General features: G+C 47.0%; 1 protein-coding gene across 1 annotated transcript in view; it reads right to left on the reverse strand.

The window, feature by feature from the left end:
* Positions 1-21951: 21951 nt before the first annotated feature.
* Positions 21952-24787, reverse strand: part of LOC137504552 (vomeronasal type-2 receptor 26-like) — a 33414-nt gene continuing 30578 nt past the window's right edge. Inside the window, exon 7 of the mRNA XM_068233133.1 lies at positions 21952-22868. Coding sequence (XP_068089234.1) covers positions 21952-22868 — 917 coding nt within the window. The remainder of the gene's footprint in view (positions 22869-24787) is intronic.

Genomic DNA, 24787 nt, shown 5'->3' on the forward strand with positions numbered 1-24787 from the left:
CAAAACAATTATATTTGTACATCACTTATCACATATCTGTCGTCATCAGTGTTTAGTCATGTTGTAGACAGATGGAGAACCTATGTGAGCAGTTTTATCTTGCATGACAATCTTAGTTATTAAAAAAAAAATCTATCTGTTGTATCTCCTCCTTCCATTTATAGCCCCAGTAATTTTATTGACAAAAATAGCAAAAAAAAAAATTCTGCGGAAATTCCAATTTACTCGGAATATAGAATTCCATCAGAATCTGAAATCAGCTTTTCCGACTATCCCTAACCAATATTCTACTATTACCTATCTCAACCTATTGTCACAGCTTGCAATCAATGCGTCAGCTTGCATTCAAATTTTAGAAGTTAGATTAGTGTTCAGCACATATTCAAGGTGTGCATTCAGCCTCAGGGGGGGCTCTGCACATCTCTGTAGATTTCACTTCACTTGCAGCTTGTGAGCGCTGCTGATTGCTTGCTGTCTTTTGAACGAATGTGTATACCATTCATGGCTAGCTGCACCAGGTAAGGATTATGTTTTTAACTTTAGATTAGCTATGGTTCACTGTTGAATATGCTTCACTGTTAGACTAGTTTTTTTTTGTTTTTTTTTAATTAAATATGGTTCACTGTTTGAACATGCTTCACTATTGGATATGCTTCACTGTTAGACTAGTGGTTAGGTCTCCCCCGTGGGGGCTCGTCATCGTTGTGGGAGAGTCTATTAGGGATACATTGTGCACAATTTATGCTGAAGCTAACGCCCTCCTTTTACTGTACCTGTTTTGAATGCAAGTTGTGTAATCTGCCCGGTATTCGAGCTCTGCATACTTGTGCAAGTTGTCAATTCAGGTGCAGCATCTGTTTGGAAGCGCTGCCATCACCTTCTCCTGTACAAAAACTTAAACGTCTGATTTAAAGGGGGGCGGGGGGGGGGCATCCTCACAAGTTTTGTACTTTTTAAAAAATGAATCCCCATATAAGGGATGTTCATAACAGTGTGTGCCTCTGGGGTGTGGGGGTCAGGGGGAGATGTAGTTTGGGAGTGCTGTACTCCCATCTTTAGAACCATATCTCCCAGCACACACACCCAGCATTCATCTTGGCAAGCATTGTGGTGTGAAATGCAAGTGTGACCTTCTTCAGGAATTACAAATACCCATAGAAGCTGTGGTCATCTCGAGAAAATGGAGGAACCCGAATGGGGGGAGGGGGGGTGTCAGACGATTAGCATCCCATAGGTAATTGCTCTATAGGTATCCAAATTCCTCAAGGGGGGAGTCCTGGTCTGGTTTCTAGGAGTAGAGATGGCTCGAACCTCCGATTTTCGGTTTCACGAACCGCGAACGCAAACTTCTGCAAAAGTTCGGTCCGCGCAAACTTTTGCGAACCGCAATAGACTTCAATGGGGAGGCGAACTTTGAAAACTAGAAACATTTATGCTAGCCACAAAAGTGATGGAAAAGATGTTTCAAGGGGTCTAACACCTGGAGGGGGGCATGGCGGAGTGGGATACACGCCAAAAGTCCCGGGGAAAAATCTGGATGTGACGCAAAGTTTTAAGGGCAGAAACCACATTGCATGCTAAATTGGAGGCCTAAAGTGCTTTAAAACATCTTGCATGTGTATACATCAATCAGGGAGTGCTGCTTCACACTGGCACACCAAACTCACTGTGTAACGCACCGCAAACAGCTGTTTGTGTTGTGACGGCCATGCTGGACTGGTGCGCACCATGGCCAGCGTGCAGGCAATGGCGATTTTTCCAGCCCATAGCTCAATGACAGAACAACAGTGACTGAGTGTCCAGCTGATCGAATTTGGTCTGTCCACAATGAAGCAACAACCTTATTTTCTTGGGTGTGCCCCCCCCCCCGAGACACTCATATAGCAGGTGGTCATTGCTTCATTGTGATACGCAAGCCCCTTCACCGCGTTAAGGTAACAATCACGAAGGGGGATGGGCACATGTACATGCCTTTTGTTTTGTTGTTGCAGCCACCGTGCAGCCAGAAAAATTAGGCAGGCATGTACACGCACCAGAAAATTATTATAGCAGCCGCTCTAGCAGCGGCCTTAAAAATTCAGAAATCCGCCTGGAGTCCTGGACCCTGTTGGTAGTGGCGGAGAAGGCAGTCAAGCAGCCTGCAGGCAGAGGTCCTGTGTGGGGAGTGACTTAGTCATGGGGCAGGCAGTCACACGGCGTGCAGGCAGAGATGCTGTGTGTGGGGACTGACTTAGTCTTTGGGCGGGCAGTAGCCCTCTGGGATCCATGCCTCATTCATTTTGATAAAGGTGAGCTACTGAACACAGTTTTGTGACTTAGGCGACTTCTCTTCTCAGTGACAATGCCTCCAGCTGCGCTGAAGGTCCTTTCTGACAGGACGCTTGAGGCAGGGCAAGACAGAAGTTGGATGGCAAGTTGTGACAGCTCTGGCCACAGGTCAAGCCTGCGCACCCAGTAGTCCAAGGGTTCATCGCTGCTCGCAGTGTCTACATCCACACTTAAGGCCAGGTAGTCGGCTACCTGCCAGTCCAGGCATTGGTGGAGGGTGGATCCGAAAGGGCTAAGGCGAGGCTTTGGACTAAAGAATATCCACATGTCCAACATCACCATGAGATCGCTGGAGCATCCTGTCCTTGCCTGCGTGGACATGGGAGGAGGATTACTGGCAGTGGTACCTTTATTCTGTTGTGCTGTGACATCACCCTTAAACGCACTGTAAAGCATAGTTGCCAGTTTGTTCTGCATGTGCTGCATCCCTTCTGCCTTCAGGTGAGTTGGTAACATCTCCGCCATTTTGTGCCTATACCGAGGGTCTAGTAGCATGGCCACCCAGTACAGCTCATTCCCCTTGAGTTTTTTTATACGTGGGTCCCTCAACAGGCTGGACAGCATGAAAGATGCCATCTGCAATCATTTGGATCCAGATGTACTATCCATCTCCTCTAGCTCTTCCTCAGTGACGTCAGGTAAGTTCTCCTCCTCCCCCCAGCCACGAACAATACCACGGGAATGTTGAGCAGCACAAGCCCCCTGCGACGCCTGCTGTGGTTCTTCTGTCGCCTCCTCAAAAAAACACTTTCCTCATCATCATCTGAGTCTGACTCCTCTTCCCCACATGACTCTTCCTCCTCATCCCCCCTCTCTGCTGCCGCAGGTGTTAAGGAAACATCTGGTTCTGATGAGAATTGATCCCAGAACTCTTCCTCCTGTTCTTGTTCCTCTTCACACTCCTCCACAGCTTGATCCACTACTCTACGCACAGCACGCTCCAGGAAAAAAGCATAGGGGATCAAGTTGCTGATGGCGCCCTCACTGCGACTCACCAGGTTTGTCACCTCCTCAAACGGCCGCATGAGCCTGCAGGCGTTTTCGCATCAGTGTCCAGTTCTTGGGCCAGAACATCCCCATCTCCCCAGGCTATGTCCTTCTACTGTAGTTGTAGAGATACTGGGTGACGGCTTTCTCCTGTTGTAGCAAGCGGTCAAACATGACCAGGGTCGAATTCCAGCGAGTCGGGCTATCACAAATCAAGCGTCTCACCAGCAAATTGTATCTCCGCTGAATGTCCGCAAAGCGTGCCATGGCCGTGTAAGACCGCCTGAAATGCCCACACAACTTACTGGCCTGCTTCAGGACCTCCTGTAAGCCTGGGTACATTGACACAAATCTCTGAATGATGAGATTCAGCACATGTGCCATGCAGGGAACATGTGTGAACTTTCCCAAATTCAAAACTGAAATTAGATTGCTGCCATTGTCACACACCACGTTGCCGATGTCCAGTTGGTGCAGGGGCCGGCCACTGATCCACCTGTTTGTTAAGAGCAGCCAGGAGAGCTGGTCCAGTGTGACTCTCCGCTTTGAGGCAAGACAGGTCTAATATGGTGTGACACCGTCGTACCTGGCATGCAGCATAGGCCCTGGGGAGCTGGGGCTGTGTAGCTGAAGAGGAGATCTCAGCACCAGTACAGTTGAACTGCCACTTAGCTGAGGAGGAGGACGACGACAATGAAGAGGATGTAGCAGGAGGAGAGGAGGTGGCAGCAAGCCTGCCTGCAAGCAGTGGAGGTGTCACAAGTTCCGCTGCACAGCCACGTACTCCCTGCTTGCCAGCAGTCACCAGGTTGACCCAATGGGCTGTGTAAGTAATGTTGGTACACTGAAGTGAAAATTTACACCCGGCACTCGGCTGATTATCTTGAGGGTTGGCCTTTCTGCGCGAGCTTGCACACAACGAAAAAACAGATGCTTCACCTAATCCATACACTCCTCCATTAGCTGTAAAGGTCATAACATGAGACGTGCAGCAAGTACAGTAGTGCAGAGCACAACTAAAGGACATAAAGCACATAAAGAGATAATTGTGCACCTGTCTCTTTAAGACCTTTTATTCAATAAACAGCATACAGCCACGAATGCAACAGTTTGACAAATAGTAGAGATACATCAAACCTGGGTGGTGGAGGGTGTCTGGTGAGCTGGGAAGGGTGACCAGGGGGTGAACAGGACGGCAATACAGCCGTTTCACGCCAAGACTGGCGCTTGCTCACGTGCAGTGTCCTTAGAGAGACAACGCCGTGCGGCTCCCTTCATAGGACCTTCAGGCCGCGCCCTCGGCGCTGTCTCATTGGCTGGAGTATGTGCAAGGAAGAGGTCAAGTGTGAAGGGGCGAGGATCCGCTATCATGCGGCTAAAATTCCGCATGGCGTATTAAATAACATTGCTGGGATGCGTGCTTGATGCGTACAAAAATTTGGGAAGCGTGATTCATGCATACAAAAATGTGGCATGGGTGCATGAATCACGCTTCCCAAATTTTTGTACGCATCAAGCACGCAATACAATGGTATTACAATACAATGTGCAGCTGTCACATAGGTGCAGTTAACAGGTATGCTCGGAGTGCAAGTGACCAAAGAAAATACCGCTCCACTCACAAAAACGGAGACAGTGCTGGAACTAGGGCTGCCCAGCCCGGACTCAGTATCAAGCGAAGGAGGTCCACACAAGGTCTCAACAATCCACAAATTTATTCAGGACGTATCCCATTCACATAAAAAAATGTACTCCGACTGACATGTTTCGAACCTACATGGCTCTTAATCATAGCCATTTTTATGGTTCCCATCTACATGGTTTTATAGAGGATGGTGGGCAAAACCAGGGGGAGTGACAGACTGGCCACACCCAAAATGGGTGTGACCAAAGCCTGCATCCTCTATACTGGCTGCCACATCAGCCCTTACAATGTTATGCATGCAAATTGAAAACTTTGTTAAAAGTGCCAAAAGATGAATAAAAACCAAACAAAGCAACGCACTCAGAGATGAAGGTAAAGACACAACTACATGTTACTATATAATTAATAAATATACATCCTAGTGACTCCGAAAGGACCTAGAAATCAACCGGATAACAGGACTTAAGTGCAATAATATCTATCCGGTCACCAAGGCTAAATCCCACCTGGCATTTAAGCCAAGGGGAGCCCTGGTCCCCAATCGGAAAATCCACAAGGCTTCTCTCTTCCGGATCATGGCCAAAAGGTCTCCCCCTCTTCTAGGCAGGAATAACCTCTCAATGCCCTGAAAGCGAAAACTGGTCATGTTGCCCCCATGTACCATACGAAAATGTTTTGCCACGTTTGAAATGCTATTTGTGAGCCAGCCGGCCCCCAAATAATGTTCGGCAATGCGAGCCTTAAGAGGCCTGGTAGTACAGCCCACATACTGGACAGAACAAATATCACACGTAATGAGATAAATGACGTTTTTAGTATCACAGTTAATGAAATGTTTAATGGGGGAAACATGTCCATTAGAGAGGGAAACTATAGTACGGGTCTTGGTATGCACAAAACAATAGTGGCAAGACGCCCCCCCACATTTGAAGGATCCCTTGACAGTCAGCCAGGTTGGAGGTCTCGAAGGGGATTTGCATAGACTAGGTGACAGAAAACTTCCCAAAGTGGGCGCCCTTCTACTTGCAAAGCTAACTCCCTCTCGGAGAAATGGCTGTAGGTCCCCATCCCCCTCCAAAATGGGCAAGTACTTCTTCACAATATTCGTCACCTGATGAAATTCAACACTATAAGTTGTGACAAAGACAGGTTTTTCATTATCCTTCCTCCTGTTAGATCCGCCCTGTCTAATAAACTGTTCCCTAGGGGTGGCATTGGCTCTGGCTCTTGCCTTATTTATATTCAATCTTGGATACCCACTTGCTAATAAACGTTGTTCTACTGTATAAAATTCTTGGCTCAGACTGTCTAGATCCGAGCAATTCCGCCGGGCTCGAATAAATTCACCGACTGGAATTGCTCGGACCGTATGGGAGGGGTGACAACTATTAGCCCGCAAGATGGAATTTCCAGCACACGATTTCCTGAAGGTTTTGGTGTGGATAACCCCGCTATCCCCATCTCCCCATAAGGTCAGGTCCAGATAGTTTATACTGACCTGCTGCCACTCATGGGTGAACTGAAGATTACACTTGTTGTTATTCAAATGAGCAACAAAAACATCGGCCTCAAATCGATCAGTTTTCCAGACAATCAAAATATCATCTATAAATCTCCCGTACCACGCAACCCCCGTCGTCGGACGCCCCCCATCTCCAAAGATGTGGAACTCCTCCCACCACCCCATATAGAGATTTGCCAGGGATGGGGAGAACTTTGCTCCCATGGAGGCCCCACACCTCTGGAGATAGAAGGCACCGTCAAACATAAAGTAATTGCGGGCCAGGAGATATTCCACAGCAGTGCAGAGAAATAGACGGAGATCCGAAGGGTAATCCGAGTACCTCTCTAGGTGATATTGAAGTGACGTGAGAGCCAAATGATGGGGAATGCAGGAATAAAGGGACTTAACATCTATTGTCGGCCAGCTGTAACTATTTTCCCAAGTAAAATTTTCCATACTGGCTAGCAGATGCTTAGAATCCCTAAGATATCCAGGCAACCTCTTAACTAGGGGCTGCAGTAAAGAATCTACCCAATCGCTCAGGCGCTCACCCAGAGAGCCGGTCCCAGCAACAATGGGCCCGGCTTGTGGATCTTAGGAAGGTGGTGGAACACTGGAACAATGGGGGATTGAACCCCCAAGTACTCCACCAATCTCCGATCCAAGACCCCCAGACTCTCACCATACTTAAAGAGGAACTTCAGCCTAAACAAACATACTGTCATTAAGTTACATTAGTTATGTTAATTAGAATAGATGGGTAATATAATTTTTTTACCCACCCTGTTTTAAAAGAACAGGCAAATGTTTGTGATTCATGGGGGCTGCCATCTTTGTCATGGGGGCAGCCATCTTTTTGGTTGAAAGGAGGTGACAAGGAGCAGGAGACACAGTTCCAACTGTCCTGTGTCCTGATCACCCCTCCCAGCTGCACACGCTAGGATTCAAATGTCAAATTCTAAAAGTAGAAAAAAAAATTTGCACCAAAACAGCAGAACGAGAGCAACAACATCAGAAATCCCATCATGCTTTGCACAGCATCTTCGGAAAAAAGCCCGGGCAGTTTTCTTCTGTGCAGCTAAAAATGAGGCTTGGATAATAGAAACAAAGTTCTGATGCTGTGAAACTGTTAAAGAAACACCAGGCCTTTTCAGTGCTGCTGAGTCGATTTTTAGTCCGGAGGTTCACTTTAAGCAGGCCAAACAGCTGTTTCTGGAACTCAACTGTAGGATCTCCAGAAAGTCGGGTGTATGTGCCAGGGTCTTCTATTTGTCTTAGGGCCTCTGCTTGGTAATCTGACCTATTGAGGATAACTACTGAACCCCCCCCCCCCCCTTGTCCGCATTCCGTATGATAACATTAGTGTTATCTTGCAAACTCTTTATGGCCAAAGATTCTGCTTTGGTTAAGTTATGTCTCACTTTATGATCTCTCTGCTCTGCTAGCCTAACTAATTCCTTTTCTACTAGTTCTTGGAATGTATCGACAGGCGAAGTTCAGGCTGTAAAGGGGTAGAAATCAGGGTTTCTGATCCTCACAGGCTGTACATCATTCATGGAAACTAACCCCGTGCCCTCATACATCAAGGAATCAAGTGTCGATCTGGCACATACATCTTGGAAGTTTCCTATGTCAGGTAAAGTAGCCTCGGATTGCAGAAACTTTTCACCCTGAATCTCCCCAAAGGTTCTAAAGTGTTTTCTTAACAATAATGATCTAATAAATTTATTGGTGTCTAAAAGAGTATCAAAAATATTGAAATGGTGGACCGGGGAGAAAGACAGACCCTTGGCCAATAAACCAAGTTCTGCTTCTGAAAAGACATGATCGGATAAATTGACTACATTGGTGGGTACTGAAGCTCCACAAGGACTAGAACTGGAACTATACTTATATATAATGTTATGTCTTAGCCCTGCCCTACGGGTCCTCCTCCTCTGCCCCCTCTCTTGGGATGCCTCTTGGGCTTCCGATAATACGTCGGGGGGTTCCGTATGTTTTTTAGAAAAGAATTATGTGTCAAACTGGACTGCACATAAAAATGGCTATGATTAAGAACCATGTAGGTTCGAAACATGTCAGTCGGAGTACATTTTTTTATGTGAATGGGATACGTCCTGAATAAATTTGTGGATTGTTGAGACATTGTGCGGACCTCCTATGCTTGGAGTGGTATATTACACAGCGTGCGGTCACACAGGTACTGTGAACAATTATGCAATGATGGGTATTACAAATGTGCACCTGTCACACACACACAGGTACCGGACAGGCACAGTGACACTGCGTGCGCACACATAGGTAGGTGGGTGCACTGAACAACAGGTAGGTATATGCAGTGATGGGTATTACAATGTGCACCTGTCACACACAGACAGGTACCAGACAGGCACAGTGACACTGTGTGCGCTCACGTAGGTAGGTGGGTGCACTGACGTGAACAACAGGTAGGTATATGCAGTGATGGGTATTACAATGTGCACCTGTCACACACAGACAGGTACCGGACTGGCACAGTGACACTGCATGTGCTCACGTAGGTAGGTGGGTGCACTGAACAACAGGTAGGTATATTCAGTGATGGGTATTACAATGTGCACCTGTCACACACACACAGGTACTGGACAGGCACAGTGGCACTGCGAGCGCTCACGTAGGTAGGTGGATGCACTGAACAACAGGTAGGTATATGCAGTGATGGGTATTACAATGTGCACCTGTCACATACAGACAGGTACTGGACAGGCACAGTGGCACTGCGAGCGCTCACGTAGGTAGGTGGGTGCACTGACGTGAACAACAGGTAGGTATATTCAGTGATGGGTATTACAATGTGCACCTGTCACACACAGACAGGTACCGGACAGGCACAGTGACACTGCGAGCGCTCACGTAGGTAGGTGGATGCACTGAACAACAGGTAGGTATATTCAGTGATGGGTATTACAATGTGCACCTGTCACATACAGACAGGTACCGGACAGGCACAGTGACACTGCGAGCGCTCACGTAGGTAGGTGGGTGCACTGAACAATAGGTAGGTATATGCAGTGATGGGTATTACAATGTGCACCTGTCACATACAGACAGGTACCAGACAGGCACAGTGACACAGCGTGTGCTCATGTAGGTAGGTGGGTGCACTGACGTGAACAACAGGTAGGTATATGCAGTGATGAGTATTACAATGTGCACCTGTCACACACACACAGGTACTGGACAGGCACAGTGGCACTGCGAGCGCACACATAGGTAGGTGGATGCACTGAACAACAGGTAGGTATATGCGGTGATGGGTATTACAATGTGCACCTGTCACATACAGACAGGTACCGGACAGGCACAGTGACACTGCGTGCGCTCACGTAGGTAGGTGGGTGCACTGTGAACAACAGGTAGGTATATGCAGTGATGGGTATTACAATGTGCACCTGTCACACACAGACAGGTACTGGACAGGCACAGTGGTACTGCGAGCGCTCACGTAGGTAGGTGGATGCACTGAACAACAGGTAGGTATATGCAGTGATGGGTATTACAATGTGCACCTGTCACATACAGACAGGTACCGGACAGGCACAGTGACACTGCGAGCGCTCACGTAGGTAGGTGGGTGCACTGTGAACAACAGGTAGGTATATGCAGTGATGGGTATTACAATGTGCACCTGTCACACACAGACAGGTACCGGACAGGCACAGTGACACTGCGTGCGCTCACGTAGGTAGGTGGATGCACTGAACAACAGGTAGGTATATTCAGTGATGGGTATTACAATGTGCACCTGTCACACACAGACAGGTACCGGACAGGCACAGTGACACTGCGTGCGCTCACGTAGATAGGTGGATGCACTGAACAACAGGTAGGTATATTCAGTGATGGGTATTACAATGTGCACCTGTCACATACAGACAGGTACCGGACAGGCACAGTGACACTGCGTGTGCTCATGTAGGTAGGTGGGTGCACTGAACAACAGGTAGGTATATGCAGTGATGGGTATTACAATGTGCACCTGTCACACACAGACAGGTACCAGACAGGCACAGTGACACTGCGTGTGCTCATGTAGGTAGGTGTGTGCACTGACGTGAACAACAGGTAGGTATATGCAGTGATGGGTATTACAATGTGCACCTGTCACACACAGACAGGTACCGGACAGGCACAGTGACACTGCGAGCGCTCACGTAGGTAGGTGGGTGCACTGTGAACAACAGGTAGGTATATGCAGTGAGGGGTATTACAATGTGCACCTGTCACACACACACAGAGCCCGGACAGGCACAGTGACACTGCGTGCGCACACATAAGTAGGTGGGTGCACTGAACAACAGGTAGGTATATGCAGTGATGGGTATTACAATGTGCACCTGTCACATACAGACAGGTACCGGACAGGCACAGTGACACTGCGAGCGCTCACGTAGGTAGGTGGGTGCACTGTGAACAACAGGTAGGTATATGCAGTGATGAGTATTACAATGTGCACCTGTCACACACAGACAGGGAGTGGACAGGCACAGTGACACTGCGTGCGCACACATAGGTAGGTGGATGCACTGAACAACAGGTAGGTATATGCAGTGATGGGTATTACAATGTGCACCTGTCACACACACACAGGTACCGGACAGGCACAGTGACACTGCGTGCGCACACATAGGTAGGTGGGTGCACTGAACAACAGGTAGGTATATGCAGTGATGGGTATTACAATGTGCACCTGTCACACACAGACAGGTACCAGACAGGCACAGTGACACTGCGTGCGCTCACGTAGGTAGGTGGGTGCACTGACGTGAACAACAGGTAGGTAAATGCAGTGATGGGTATTACAATGTGCACCTGTCACACACAGACAGGTACCAGACAGGCACAGTGGCACTGCGAGCGCTCACGTAGGTAGGTGGATGCACTGAACAACAGGTAGGTATATGCAGTGATGGGTATTACAATGTGCACCTGTCACACACAGACAGGTACCGGACAGGCACAGTGACACTGCGTGCGCTCACGTAGGTAGGTGGATGCACTGAACAACAGGTAGGTATATGCAGTGATGGGTATTACAATGTGCACCTGTCACACACAGACAGGTACCGGACAGGCACAGTGACATTGTGTGCGCTCACGTAGGTAGGTGGATGCACTGAACAACAGGTAGGTATATTCAGTGATGGGTATTACAATGTGCACCTGTCACACACACACAGGTACCGGACAGGCACAGTGACATTGTGTGCGCTCACGTAGGTAGGTGGATGCACTGAACAACAGGTAGGTATATTCAGTGATGGGTATTACAATGTGCACCTGTCACATACAGACAGGTACCGGACAGGCACAGTGACACTGCGTGTGCTCATGTAGGTAGGTGGGTGCACTGAACAACAGGTAGGTATATGCAGTGATGGGTATTACAATGTGCACCTGTCACACACAGACAGGTACCAGACAGGCACAGTGACACTGCGTGTGCTCATGTAGGTAGGTGGGTGCACTGAAGTGAACAACAGGTAGGTATATGCAGTGAGGGGTATTACAATGTGCACCTGTCTCACACACACACAGAGCCCGGACAGGCACAGTGACACTGCATGTGCTCACATAGGTAGGTAGGTAGGCGCACTGAACAGTGAACAGGTGCAGTGATTGGGATTACAAATGTGCAGCTGCCTGTCACACACACACAGGTAGTCATTGAATGTGCTGGGCAAAAGGTGGATCAGCGCAACACCAGGCCGCCTCCGAATGGCCTCCATCAGAGATGCGCTGAGCCCCCCCAGGAACTACAAACGCACCTTGAACCCAAACAGAAGCTCTGCATATACACCGAAAGCATGGCTGTTAAGTGGGAGCAGCTGACCAAAAACGAATTAAAATAGTACATAGCTAGGAAATGAACAGCGCTACTTAAAAACAGACAAGTGCCTACCTGCAAAAGAGTGCAAGCCCCACTTGTGGAGTCGAATACACACCGAGCATACACATGACCTGTCTACCACTGGAGGATGTTGGTTTCCTGTAACAGCTTGCATGCAACCTATTAAGTACTCGTCCCTCCCACTGCGAAGAAGTCAATCCTCCATGGGAGGGGCCTAACACTAACTAAATCCTAACCTATGTATATGCATAGCCTGGGTGCGCTACCAAATAAAATTGAAAAATTGAAAATTGCGCAAAAGGTGGATCAGCGCAACACCAGGCCACCTCCGAATGGCCTCCAATCAGAGGTGCGCTGAGCATATACATAGGTTAGGATTTAGTTAGTGTTAGGCCCCTCCCATGGAGGATTGACTTCTTCGCAGTGGGAGGGACGAGTACTTAATAGGTTGCATGCAAGCTGTTACAGGAAACCAACATCCTCCAGTGGTAGACAGGTCATGTGTATGCTCGGTGTGTATTTGACCCCACAAGTGGGGCTTGCACTCTTTTGCAGGTAGGCACTTGTCTGTTTTTAAGTAGCGCTGTTAATTTCCTTGCTATGTACTAATTGAATGTGCTGGGCCTGGCAGTGGCACAGTAGAAATTACCACCAAGGGGCCAAAGGCTAGCTGTGACTGACTGACAGGGCTCTATACAATGCACGTGGGCCACACAAAAAAAAAAATATAGATCACAAGAACAAGATTAGCTCTCAAAAGAGCTGTTGTAGGGTGCTTTTTTAGCAATAAGGATCAGCAAGGAGCAAGCTAACAAGCCTACAAGAGCCTAACTAAGCTTTCCCTATATCTCTCTCTGAGTCTGCAGCTCTCCCTTCTCTAATTACTGCAGGCACACGAGTGAGTCCAATGCCTGACGCTGCCTGCCTTTTATAAGGGGGGGTGGGGCTCCAGGAGGGAATGTAGCCTGATTGGCTACAATGTGCCTGCTGACTGTGATGTAGAGGGTCAAAGTTGACGCACTATGGGGGCGAATCGAACTTCCGGTAAAGTTTGCGGTTCTCCGCGATCGCGAACTCGGGAAGTTCGTCGGTTACCGTTCGCCGGCGAACCGTTCAGGCCATCTCTATCTAGGAGGTGGAGGTGAAGGGGAAACCAGGAGCAAAATGGTGTAGTATCATTAGGTTAAAGGGAACATTAACTGAGAGGGATATGGATGTTTCCTTTTAAACAATACCAGTTGTCTGGCAGCCCTGCTGATCTCTTTGGCTGCAGTAGTGGCTGAATCACACACCTGAAACAAGTATGCAGCTAATCCAGTCTGACTTCAGTCAGAGCACCTGATCTGCATGCTTGTTTAGGGGCTGTGGCTGAAAGTATTAGACACACAGGATCAGCAGGAGAGTCAGGCAACTGGTATTATTTTAAAGAGGGTTTGGATGCTTTCCTTGAATTGAAGGGCATCCACAGCTATAATTGCTAGGTAATTCCCAGAAGAGTTGATCCAGGGATTTATCTGACTGTCATCTGGAGTCAGGAAGGAATTTTTCACTTTTAAGGCTAACTGGCTTAGGCCTTGTAAGGTTTTTTGCCCTCCCCTGGATCAACTGGGATATGTGCAGGTTCAGGGTGGTATTTAATTTATGTATTTATTTATATATTTTTCTGGTTGGATTTGATGGACAAATGTCTTTTTTCAACCAAACTAACTATGTAACTGTGTTATTTTAAAGGAAAAATCCATATCCTTCTCAGTTTAGGTTCCCTTTAGAAGTATATAGAAAACATGGGTATTGGATACCCACAAAGGTAGATAGCAGCCTGCAACCACCGTATTTACATGCGGGAAAAAGACCGTCCCCACTGGGTATTCCAGATCCTCCCGAATCTGGTCGGTCGCTCTATCTGATTTTTCTTTGTTGTAGAAGACTATAGATTAGGAAAAAAAACTATCACCTTCTGAGGAGGTGCCTAGTAACTAGACAGAAAGTATATGTTAATCTTGGAGGCACCCAGTATATGTAAGTACTGTATCTTCTCTAATAGTTAAAAAGATAATTAAAAAAAAAAGGTAGTGGCACAATCAGTGGTGGGCCGAAATTTTGCATCAAAATTCACAATTACGCATCATAATCGTAATGCAAAATTTTAGGAAAAAAATAATCAATTTCATATGTAATAGTAATATTTCATAATTGTGTGTATTGTTTTGCATAATTTTTGCGAAATGTTGCATAATTTTGTGCTGACTTTAGGTTAATAGTAAAGCTCCCATACATGCTATTGCTACCAAAATTGCTGCAGAAGTAACTTAAAGAGACTCCGTAACAAACATTTCATCCGGTTTTCTTCCATCCTACAAGTTCCAAAATCTATTCTAATGTCCTCTGGCTTACTGCAGCACGTTCTACTATCACCATCTCTGTAATAAATCAACTTATCTTTCTCTTGTCAGACTTGTCAGCCTGTGTCTGGAAGGCTGCCAAGTTCTTCAGTGTTGTGGTTCTGTGATGCATCTCCCCCCTCCAGGCCCCTCTCTGCACACTGCCTGTGTGTTATTTGGATTAGGGCAGCTTCTCTCTGCTCTATTATCTTTTACAAGCTGGATAAATCCTCCTCTGAGCTGGCTGGGCTTTCACATACTGAGGAATTACATACAGGCAGTGCTGTCTGCACTCTGCAGGAAGAAACAGCCTGACACTTCAGTGGAAGATAGCTGCAAGGGGAAAGAAACACACAAATGATCTCTTGAGATTAAAAAGGAAGGCTGTATACAGCCTGCTTGTGTATGGATGTATTTTCTATGTGTGGACATACTGTACATCAACCTACTTCCTGTTTTGGTGGCCATTTTGTTTGTTTATAAACAAACTTTTTAAAACTGTTTTTAACCACTTTTAATGCGGCGGAGAGCAGCGAAATTGTGACAGAGGGTAATAGGAGATGTCCCCTAACGCACTGGTATGTTTACTTTTGTGCGATTTTAACAATACAGATTCTCTTTAAGAATAGTGGGTACAAGACAAAAAAAATTCAAAAAGACCTTGTAGTTTTTGAGAAAATTGATTTTAAAAATGCAAAGAAAAATGGTTTTTAAACTGTAATTTTTCTGACCTTAAAAACTACTTTTTTCAAAAACTGCAAGGTCTTTTTGGAAAAAATGTTTTTGACTAGTACCCACTATTCTCCTTAACATATGTAAATATTTAGGTGTCAATAGCATATATGGTTGGTTTTCTATTCACTGCCAAAGTCGGCACGAAATTACGCAAAAATTATGCAACATTTTATGCAAAATTACAACACTTCAATCATATGTGGCAGACTTGCCCAGAAAATACACCTGTTAATGAATAAAAAAAAAAAAACATTTACTCACCCGCTGAAGACCTCCTGTCCTGGCCTCCATCCGGCGCGCAGCTCCCACGATCCTCTGCAGCCAGCAACTGAAACTCATGCGCTGAGAGCAGGGCTACAGGAAAATGGCACCCGAAGCCCTGCACTGCAGACTCGAAGTCTCCAGAGCAGGGCTTTGGACGCCATTATACTGTAGACCTGCTCTGCCGCTGCCGGAGCTGAGGGCTGCTGCTGCCGGTGAACTGACACGGCGTCTATTAGACGCCGAAAGTCAGTTTACGCTGGGGGGGGGGTGCTTTAGGGGTGCTTTAAGAATTTTAGGGGGTGCTTTAGCACCCCAGAGCACCCACCTGGCGCCGCCACAGTCTATTACCTATATCATAATTTCGTTCTGCTGACCAAAATTTCTTAGAAAAATAGGCACAAGGATGCATGCGCTCAGGATCTCCTGAGAATTAAGAGAGAACTGCTCCCACCCCAAACTCAGAGGCGTCGACCTCGACAAAGAATGGCAGGTTCACATTCAATTCGGAAAAAGCCTGACAAGCCTCTGTAGACGAATGAACAGGATCAGCATCTTTCTTTGTCAAATCAGTTATGGGAGCATCCAGTGTAGAGAAATTTCTGATAAACTTTCTATATTAATTGGCGAACCCCAAGAAGCATTGTATACAGCGCCGGCCCTAGACTTTTGCCACCTGAGGCAAACTTGGAAAAAATCGCCGCCCCCCCCTCAAGCCGTGGGTGTGGGGGGCCGCCGAACTGGAGTGGGTATCGGGCAGGATGGGGGTATTGGGCAAAGCCAGCGGGGAGGGGGGTCGGAACCCCTCCCTCACCTGGGTCCTCCGATCTGCGATCCCCTCCAGCTTTAAAAAGTTAAAGTGAACCTAAAGTGAACAAAAAAAATGAGATCAACTCACCTGGGGCTTCCCTCAGCCCCCTGCAGACGATCGATGCCCTCGCAGCCCCGCTCCGATGCTTCTGCACCCGCCGGCGAGCACTTCCGGTTTGGCCGTCACCGGCCGACAGGCATGGGAACGCGAGTGATTCTTCGCGTTCCCAGCCTGTATATCGCCCCCTATGCTGGTGACGGCCAGGAGGTCGCAATAGCAGCATAGGGGGCGATATACAGGCTGGGAACACGAAGAATCACTCGCATTCCCATGCCTGTTGGCCGGTGACGGCCAAACCGAAAGTGTTCGCCGGCGGGTGCAGAAGCATCTGAGCGGGGCTGCGAGGGCACCGATCGTCTGCAGGGGGCTGAGGGAAGCCCCAGGTGAGTTGATCTCATTTTTTTTTGCTCACTTTAGGTTCACTTTAAGTAGCAGCCGCTACTAGTAAGAGGCAGTGGGCGGGGATGACTCACCTCTTCCACTTTCCAGCGTGCTTTCCACTGTCGTCACTTCCTACAATGCCGTCCACTTACAATACAGTGGGTGGCATTTCAGGAAGAGGTGAGTCATCCCCGCCCATTGCCTCTTACTAGTAGCGACTAAAAGCTGGAGGGGGAGCGCAGATCGGGGGACCCAGGCGAGGGAGGGGGGGTCCGACCCCCCTCCCCGCAGCTTTGCCCAATACCCCCTTCCTGCCCGCTACCCCCTCCAGGTCGGCGGCCCCGCAAACCCACGGACAGGTGGGTGCCGCCCCCCCCCCCCCGAAGTGCCGCCTGAGGCATTTGTTTCACCCCGCCCCATGGGCGGACCGGCCCTGGTTGTATAGCCTTGAGACCCTTCGGTTGTTGTCAATCCAACACTCCCGAGAGTTTTTTTTTGATCCATGGAAAGACCTGAATCAGAAATTATGTATCCCAGGAAGGGTACCTGAGATACTTCAAACAAACATTTTTCTAACTTAGCGAACAGAGAATTCACCCTCAATTTCTGTAATACATATTTCACATGGATTCGGAATTTTACATGGATTGGAAGACTGCCAGGGCATTACAAAGGCCAAAAGGCATGACAAGATATTCATAATGCCCGTCTTGCATGTTGAAGGTTGTCTTCCACTCGTCTCCTTGACGCATGCATATCAAATTGTAGGTACCCCTCAAATCAAGTTTAGAAAAAATCCTGGCCCCAGAAACCTGTGCAAAAAGGTCATCTATCAATGGTAACAGATAACTTTTTTTACCGTAATTTTATTCAGTCCCTTGTTTTCAATACAGGAACGCAAACCCCCGTCCTTTTTCTCCACAAAGAAGAACCCTGCCCCTGCTGGTGATGTAGAGGGTCTGATAAATCCCTTATCTAGATTCTCTTTGATATACTGTTTCATGGCCAATTTCTCAGGGCCAGTTAGATTGTAAAGATGCCCTTGTGGTGGCATGGTGCCGGGCAGCAATTCCACAGGGCAATCATAGGGTCTACGAGGTGGTAACTTATCTGCAGATTGTGGAAAAAAGACGTCTGAAAATTCAAGACAAGGTGGTGGAATCTCATCAGACTTCACCCTAAACTTGAAATTGACAAAGTTTTCAACCACACCTCTTGACAAAAAGGTGACCAACTGGTGAGTTGCCCGGGGACCAATCGATACAAGCATTATGAAGTTGAAGCCAGGGTAACCCCAACACCAAAGGGCAGGATCAGAGCCGGATTTCTGGAAAGGCCACAAAGGCCATGGCCTAGGGTGCTGAAAAATCAGAAGGATAAAAGGGCGGCAGTACCTGAGAAAGATAAGAGGCTGCATGTCAAAATAAATCATTTCTTCTGCTCCGAAGCCACCCTGCTTTGCTGCACACAGTCAGAATTCCAGAGCTCCATGTATTTTCCTTACTTCGCGGTGTGTAATGAGACAGTGCTACCTCCTGAACATACAAGCTTCAGTTTAGTGCCAGGGGTGAGAGAAACCTGGATCACCATGTGCTTGGTGCGCAGTCTGTGACTCTGGTTGTAGACACAATTTCTGATCCAGTAAGGTAAACATTTTAACAGAATTATCATTTCCACTTTACAACTCAAGCTGGGCTAAACAGTATATTGCTAGTCAGACTCTGTTAATGACTTGAGCCATGCCTTCTCCTCTCTCACCCTGGATTGTAAATCTTAAACAGAAAGAGATAAGGTTTTTTCTCCCTAGAGAAATAGCAGCCCCTTCTAAGCTAAATCTTAACCCCTTTTTGGCTCATTTTAAAGGCAGCAGTACTGCAGATGTATGAGACAGACAACTCCTCTATAATTATAATTGTATATGTACTGTTGTACACTTTTGTATTGTTACTTTCTGTTTTGTATACCAAAAGTAATAACATATACTAAAACTTAAAAAATATATATTTGTGAAAGAATCAGAACAATACATAACAGAAAATAAATGCAACAGGTCTGTGATTACAGAAAGGCAGTGAGGGAGATGAACTGCTCTGATACTTCATGTCTGGTACACACCATGCAATTTTACATGAGATAGACTGGTTGAATCGATTATTTCTGACAAGTCCAATCTGATTTCTGATAATTTTTCTGATCGACTTTGTATAAGTGATCGGAAAATTGATTAAACCCATCTATCTGTGGTCCTCCCATTTTGCTTTTCCATTTATATTGTTATATCTATAAGAGTATATCTTACTTTTTATTTAGTTTCTAGCAACAAGTTTTTTTTTTTGGTTTTTTTTTACATAATGTAAACTGAAAAAATATGTATTACCTTACCACACCACTAGAGGTCAGAATTGCTGACAAGTGTCCTTCTATACAGTCAGTTCCCTACTTACAAATGACTCAAGTTACAATTTTTCATATATTCAAACAAAACGGTCTCCATGTATAGTACATACAGTACTGCTTTTTTAAGACATATTTTTATTTGTACATGTTATGGCATTAGATAAACTGTTGTAAGTAGTTTAAAACAAATTAAAGCGGAACTGAAGATAGTATTGCAACAAACTGTTTCACTTACCTGGGGCTTCTGAAAGCCCCCAGCAGCCGTCCTGTCCGCCGGTACTGCACGAGCCTCCGTCCTCCTGCCGCCAGCCCCATGCAGCCATCCTGTCCTGCGCCGGTCCTGCACGAGCCTCCGTCCTCCCGCCGCCAGCCCCCTGCAGCCATCCTGTCCCGCGCCGGTCCTGCATGAGCCTCCGTCCTCCCGCCGCCAGCCCCAGCAACCTTTCTGTCCCACACCGGTCCTCCATGATCCTCCGTTCTCCTGCTGCCAGCCCCTTGCAGCCTTTCTGTCCCACACCGGTCCTGCACGAGCCTCCGTTCTCCCGCTGCAAGCCCCCAGCAGCCGTCCTCTCCCACGCCAGTCCTGTACGAGCCTCTGTTCTCCTGCTGCCAGCCCCCAGCAGCCGTCCTGTCCCACGCCGGTCCTGCACGAGCCTCCATTCTCCGGCTGCCAGCTACTTTTGGTTTAGACGCTGGGCCATTGCGTCTGCGCGGCTCTGGCCACACGTATTCTTTCTTTGTGTTCCAGTCCGCAATAGCACAATTGCAGAAGGGAACGCATAGAAAGGATACACTTGGCAGGGCTGTGCTGGCCTCAAATTATAAATCGAGGAATGGAGCAGGAGGACAGAGGCTCGTGCAGGACCGGCGCAGGATAGGATGGCTGCTGGGGGCTGGCGGCAGGAGAACGGAGGCTCGTGCAGGACCGGCGTGGGACAGGATGGCTGCTGGGGGCTGACGGCAGGAGAACGGAGGCTCGTGCAAGACCGTCGCGGGACAGGATGGCTGCTGGGGGCTGGCCAGCGGGAGAACGGAGGCTCGTGCAGGACCGGCGCGGGACAGGATGGCTGCTGGGGGCTGGCGGCAGGAGAACGGAGCTCGTGCAGGACCGGCATGGGACAGGATGGCTGCTGGGGGCTTGCAGAAGCCCCAGGTAAGTGAAACAGTTTGTTGTAATACTATCTTCAGTTCCGCTTTAAAAGCATGTTGAAAGCAACCAAAATAAGTTGTTTATACTATATGTCCAAGTCCAGAGTTATCCAAAAGAAAATAATTCATCAACGTCTCCCGGAATATAACATAGGACTCAACTTACAAACAAATTCAACTTACAAACAAACTCCTGGTATGTAACCTGTTTGTAACTAGGGGAACCGTCTGTATTGAGTTTCCCACACCCAGATCAGCAACCTGAAGCCACCCAGTGCTCAGATCAAAGCAGATGTCCACTCCTACAGAAACATAAACTCAGGTCAACTTATGAGTTTCACAAAAGAGAGTCACTTTATTTCACCAAACAAATATTTGCAGGATAAAAACACATTGAAAACTAGACCGATGTACATCACAACACATCAATATACACAAAAGTGATCTGTGCAGTCATGAACACAACTCCCAGTCTCCAAGCCGACCGGTTTCGATCTTTCTCTTTTTTATGACGAAGCAAGGCCGAAACCAGACGGGTTGTAGAACAGGCAATCTGACGAGTTTGGGTCTATAAATGCACAGAGCACTTTATGGGCTTGATTCACTAAGACAATTAGCATGCCTTATCAGAGTTAACATGCCTTATCAGAGTCAGTGTGCCTTATCAGAGTAGCATAGCGAGCATTACAAACTTAACCCTGCAGGTCCAATCACTTTAAAAGTCATTATCCCCGCACTTTGATTGGCCCAGTAGGCTGCCTGTCAAGTTTCCTGTCAAGTGACAGGCAGCCTATGATGCCAATCATAGTGCGGGGATAATGTCCTTTAAAGTGATTGGACTCGCAGGGGCTCAGGGCAGGAGGAGTGGAGCTCTCATCATTGCCAATTAGCAGGCATACGTTTGTAGTGCCTGCTATGCTACTCTTATAAGGCGTGTTAACTCTGATAAGTCATGTTAACTCTTATAAGGCATGTTAACTTTCATAAGGCATGCTATTTGTCTTAGTGAATCAAGCCCAATATATCTATTGATGCGTTTTGATGCACCCTGGTCCAGTTTGTCTGAACCTGCAATGAAAGTGTTTTTATCCTGCAAATGTTTTAATCTTTTTGGTGAAATAAAGTGTATCCTTGTGTGAAACTCAGAACCTTCTAGCTTTGGTTAGAGCACTGGGTGACTGAAGGTTGCTGATCTGAGTGTGGAAAACTCGTTCCAGAAGAACACTGGTCAATACTGAGGATTATTTTTACTTGCTGTGGTACAATTGTGGTTTGGAGACCTCTGGTTGCTGTCTTATTTGAAGACTCTTTGGTGTGTTGCTGAAGCATTTGTATTTACCAGCTACTACAGTAGAAACTAATGATGTTCATACTCCGTTATTATAAAGTGGTCTACTTATATAATGTTAAAACTTGGTTATTTTAAGATGGATGTTTTAGTTTTCGCTCCATGTTCAGTTTAGATCTGGTGTTCAGTTCTGGTCTCATCAGAATGATGTAACATTTGGGGGTGAAGAAACAGCCCAGGAGTCCAGCACTGGAGGCGAAGATGGAGAAGACCTCCACAGCCACCATGTACTTCCCTTTGGTGCTGAGGTAGGCTGGGATGAATGAGATCCAAACACTGCAGAAGACCAGCATGCTGAAGGTGATGTACTGAGCTTCATTGAAGGTGTCTGGGAGTTTCCTGGCTAAAAACGCTACAAAGAAGCTCAGTATTGCCAGGCCTCCCATGTAGCCAATCACAATGTAGAAAGCAGTGGTAGAGCCCTCATTACACTGCAGTATTATCTCCCCCACCTCCACCTGGGTGTTATGTTCTGGGAAAGGTGGAGAGAAGGTCAACCAGAAGACACAGATCACAACTTGCACAGATGAGCAGATAATTAGAAGAGAAATAGAGAAATGTCTCCCCAGCCATCTCCTTAGTGTCCAGTTTTGTTTTGTAGCTCTGAAGGCCAAAATAACAGTGACTGTTTTAGCCAAGACAGAAGAAACAGAGATGGTAAAAACTATGCCAAAGGTCACTTGTCGGAGGAGGCAGGACATCTTTGTAGGACGTCCGATGAATAGCAGAGGAAACAGAAAGGATAAGCTCAGCGAGAGGAGAAGAATGAAGCTGAGGTTCTGGTTATTGGCTCTTACAATAGCCGTGCCTTTGTATTTCATAAATATACCAAATACAACAGTAGTGGCAAAATAAAACAATAAAGCAACCACAGCAAGGCCTAACCCCAGCGTATCTTCATACGAGAGGAACTCTGTGCTTCTTGGAATGCAGCTATCTCTTCTCTCATTGGGCCATTCATCATCAGGACATTTCACACATCTCTCCATATCTACAAAGCAAAGACATGAAATCAAATACTAGTTTAGCACTGATAAAAAGCTTCTAAATTGCAAGGTCAAGGCTTTAAACGATGGAGATAATGAGCCAACGAGGAGGTTATAGAGTTTCCACATCTAGGAAAGTTCTGGCTGTGATTTCTTCATCTAGATCTCAGGAATGTTTTTGGAATCCATCAATTAGAGCTAAACCAGCGTATAGGGCAGGATTGCTTTCTATATACATGCTTTTTCTTCAATTGTACAATATTTATTCCCTTCGTAATTTTTCTTTACTACACATAATTTATGGACTTATTTGTTTTGAAATGTGAGGGGCGTGTGGGGGCGGTACTATGCAAATGACACTGTTGGCGTACTCTGCTGCAGGCCAGGTCATATGAATGCAGTTTTTGGTGTTGCGGTGCAATGTGATGAGAGTGGAACATTGCACCGCAACGCTTTGGTCAGGTGTATAAAAAGGCCTCAACAAGCGCCACAATCGCACACATGCCCGCAGGTCCCTGTGTGTGAGCATGCACGCTGCAATGCGTGTAAACAACAGGAGCTGCAATGGGAGCAATTATTGGTGCAAGGGAACGTATGTCCCTGAGCCAATGAATGTCTGTAGTTTTGTAAATGCTGACTGCTACAACCAGTAACAGCCATCAATCTCCATTAGGGATGTTTCACACCTAAGAAATCACCCAAAACAGTGCAATTGCAAAGTTTTGCGGCTATAGTTTTGGCAAAACCTCTGCGCAATTGCCCACGTGCATAATTGCACATATACACATGCTCCTGCAAATCCCATGTGCATTTGCTTTGCATGCATGTAGGTGCATGCTCACGGCAGCTGTAAAGGTTGCATTTATTGGTGCTAGGGAACATGGGTTCCCTGAGCCTATAAAAGCCTGTTGGTGTGTGAATGACCACTGTTATAGACATTAATGGTGATCATTCTCCATTTAGGGATGTTTCACACTGAAAATCAAAATTACTAAGTGCGTAGCGATTGCGATTTAAATTAACCCATGCCATGCACTGATGAGGCTCAACCAATCCAAAACAGTCTGTATGCATGTTGGATTATTGTGGCTCTGTACAAATTAACAAACTGACACATCATTGCATTCCAGCAGTTCTGGAGGTGTGTTTAGCTTCTAAGGGAAACAATGGGTAATTTGCATATATTCAGCAGTGATGCATTGTGGGAGACATCTCAGAGCTTACTCCATCCTGAATTATCACAATTGTTTTTCTGTTTTAACCTTCCTGGAGGCAACCCCGAACGTAGTTCGGGATAAGCCGCGCAGGAGGTTTTCTCAGGCCCTGCTGGGCCAATTCGCATAATTTTTTTTTGCTGGACGCAACTAGCACTTTGCTAGCTGCGTCAGCATACCGTTCGCCACCGCCCAGCGCTTGATCGCTGCTATCCGTCTTGCCATGCCGCCCCCCCCCCCCCCCTCCAGACCCCGTGCGCTGCCTGGCCAATCAGTGCCAGGCAGCGCCGAGGGGTGGATCGGGACTCCCAATGACGTCGCTGACGTTGGTGACATCATCCCGCCCCGTCGCCATGGTGACGGGGGAAGCCCTCTAGGAAATCCATGATTTAAAGAAAGAAAAAACTGCTGCGCTGCCTCCTGGCAGAATTTTTTATACCACCATGAGGGTTAAGAAAGCAAACTTTTGTTTTTCTTAACATCATAGTAAGGGGGCTTTTAGGACCATTGTAGTCCCTTACACACTCCAATGAGTTCTGGGTCACCATGAGCTTGCTGCTTAGTCTGTACCTCAGAGTCTCTTTAAGGGACTCTGAATATAGTCTTAAAGTGAACCTCCAGACTAAAAATCGACTCAGCAGCACTGAAAAGGTCTGGTGTTTCTTTAACAGTTTCACAGCATCAGAACTTTGTTTCTCTTATCCAAGTCT

The sequence above is a fragment of the Hyperolius riggenbachi genome, chromosome 4 (assembly GCF_040937935.1).
Source record: "Hyperolius riggenbachi isolate aHypRig1 chromosome 4, aHypRig1.pri, whole genome shotgun sequence".
Classification (NCBI taxonomy): Eukaryota; Metazoa; Chordata; class Amphibia; order Anura; family Hyperoliidae; genus Hyperolius; species Hyperolius riggenbachi.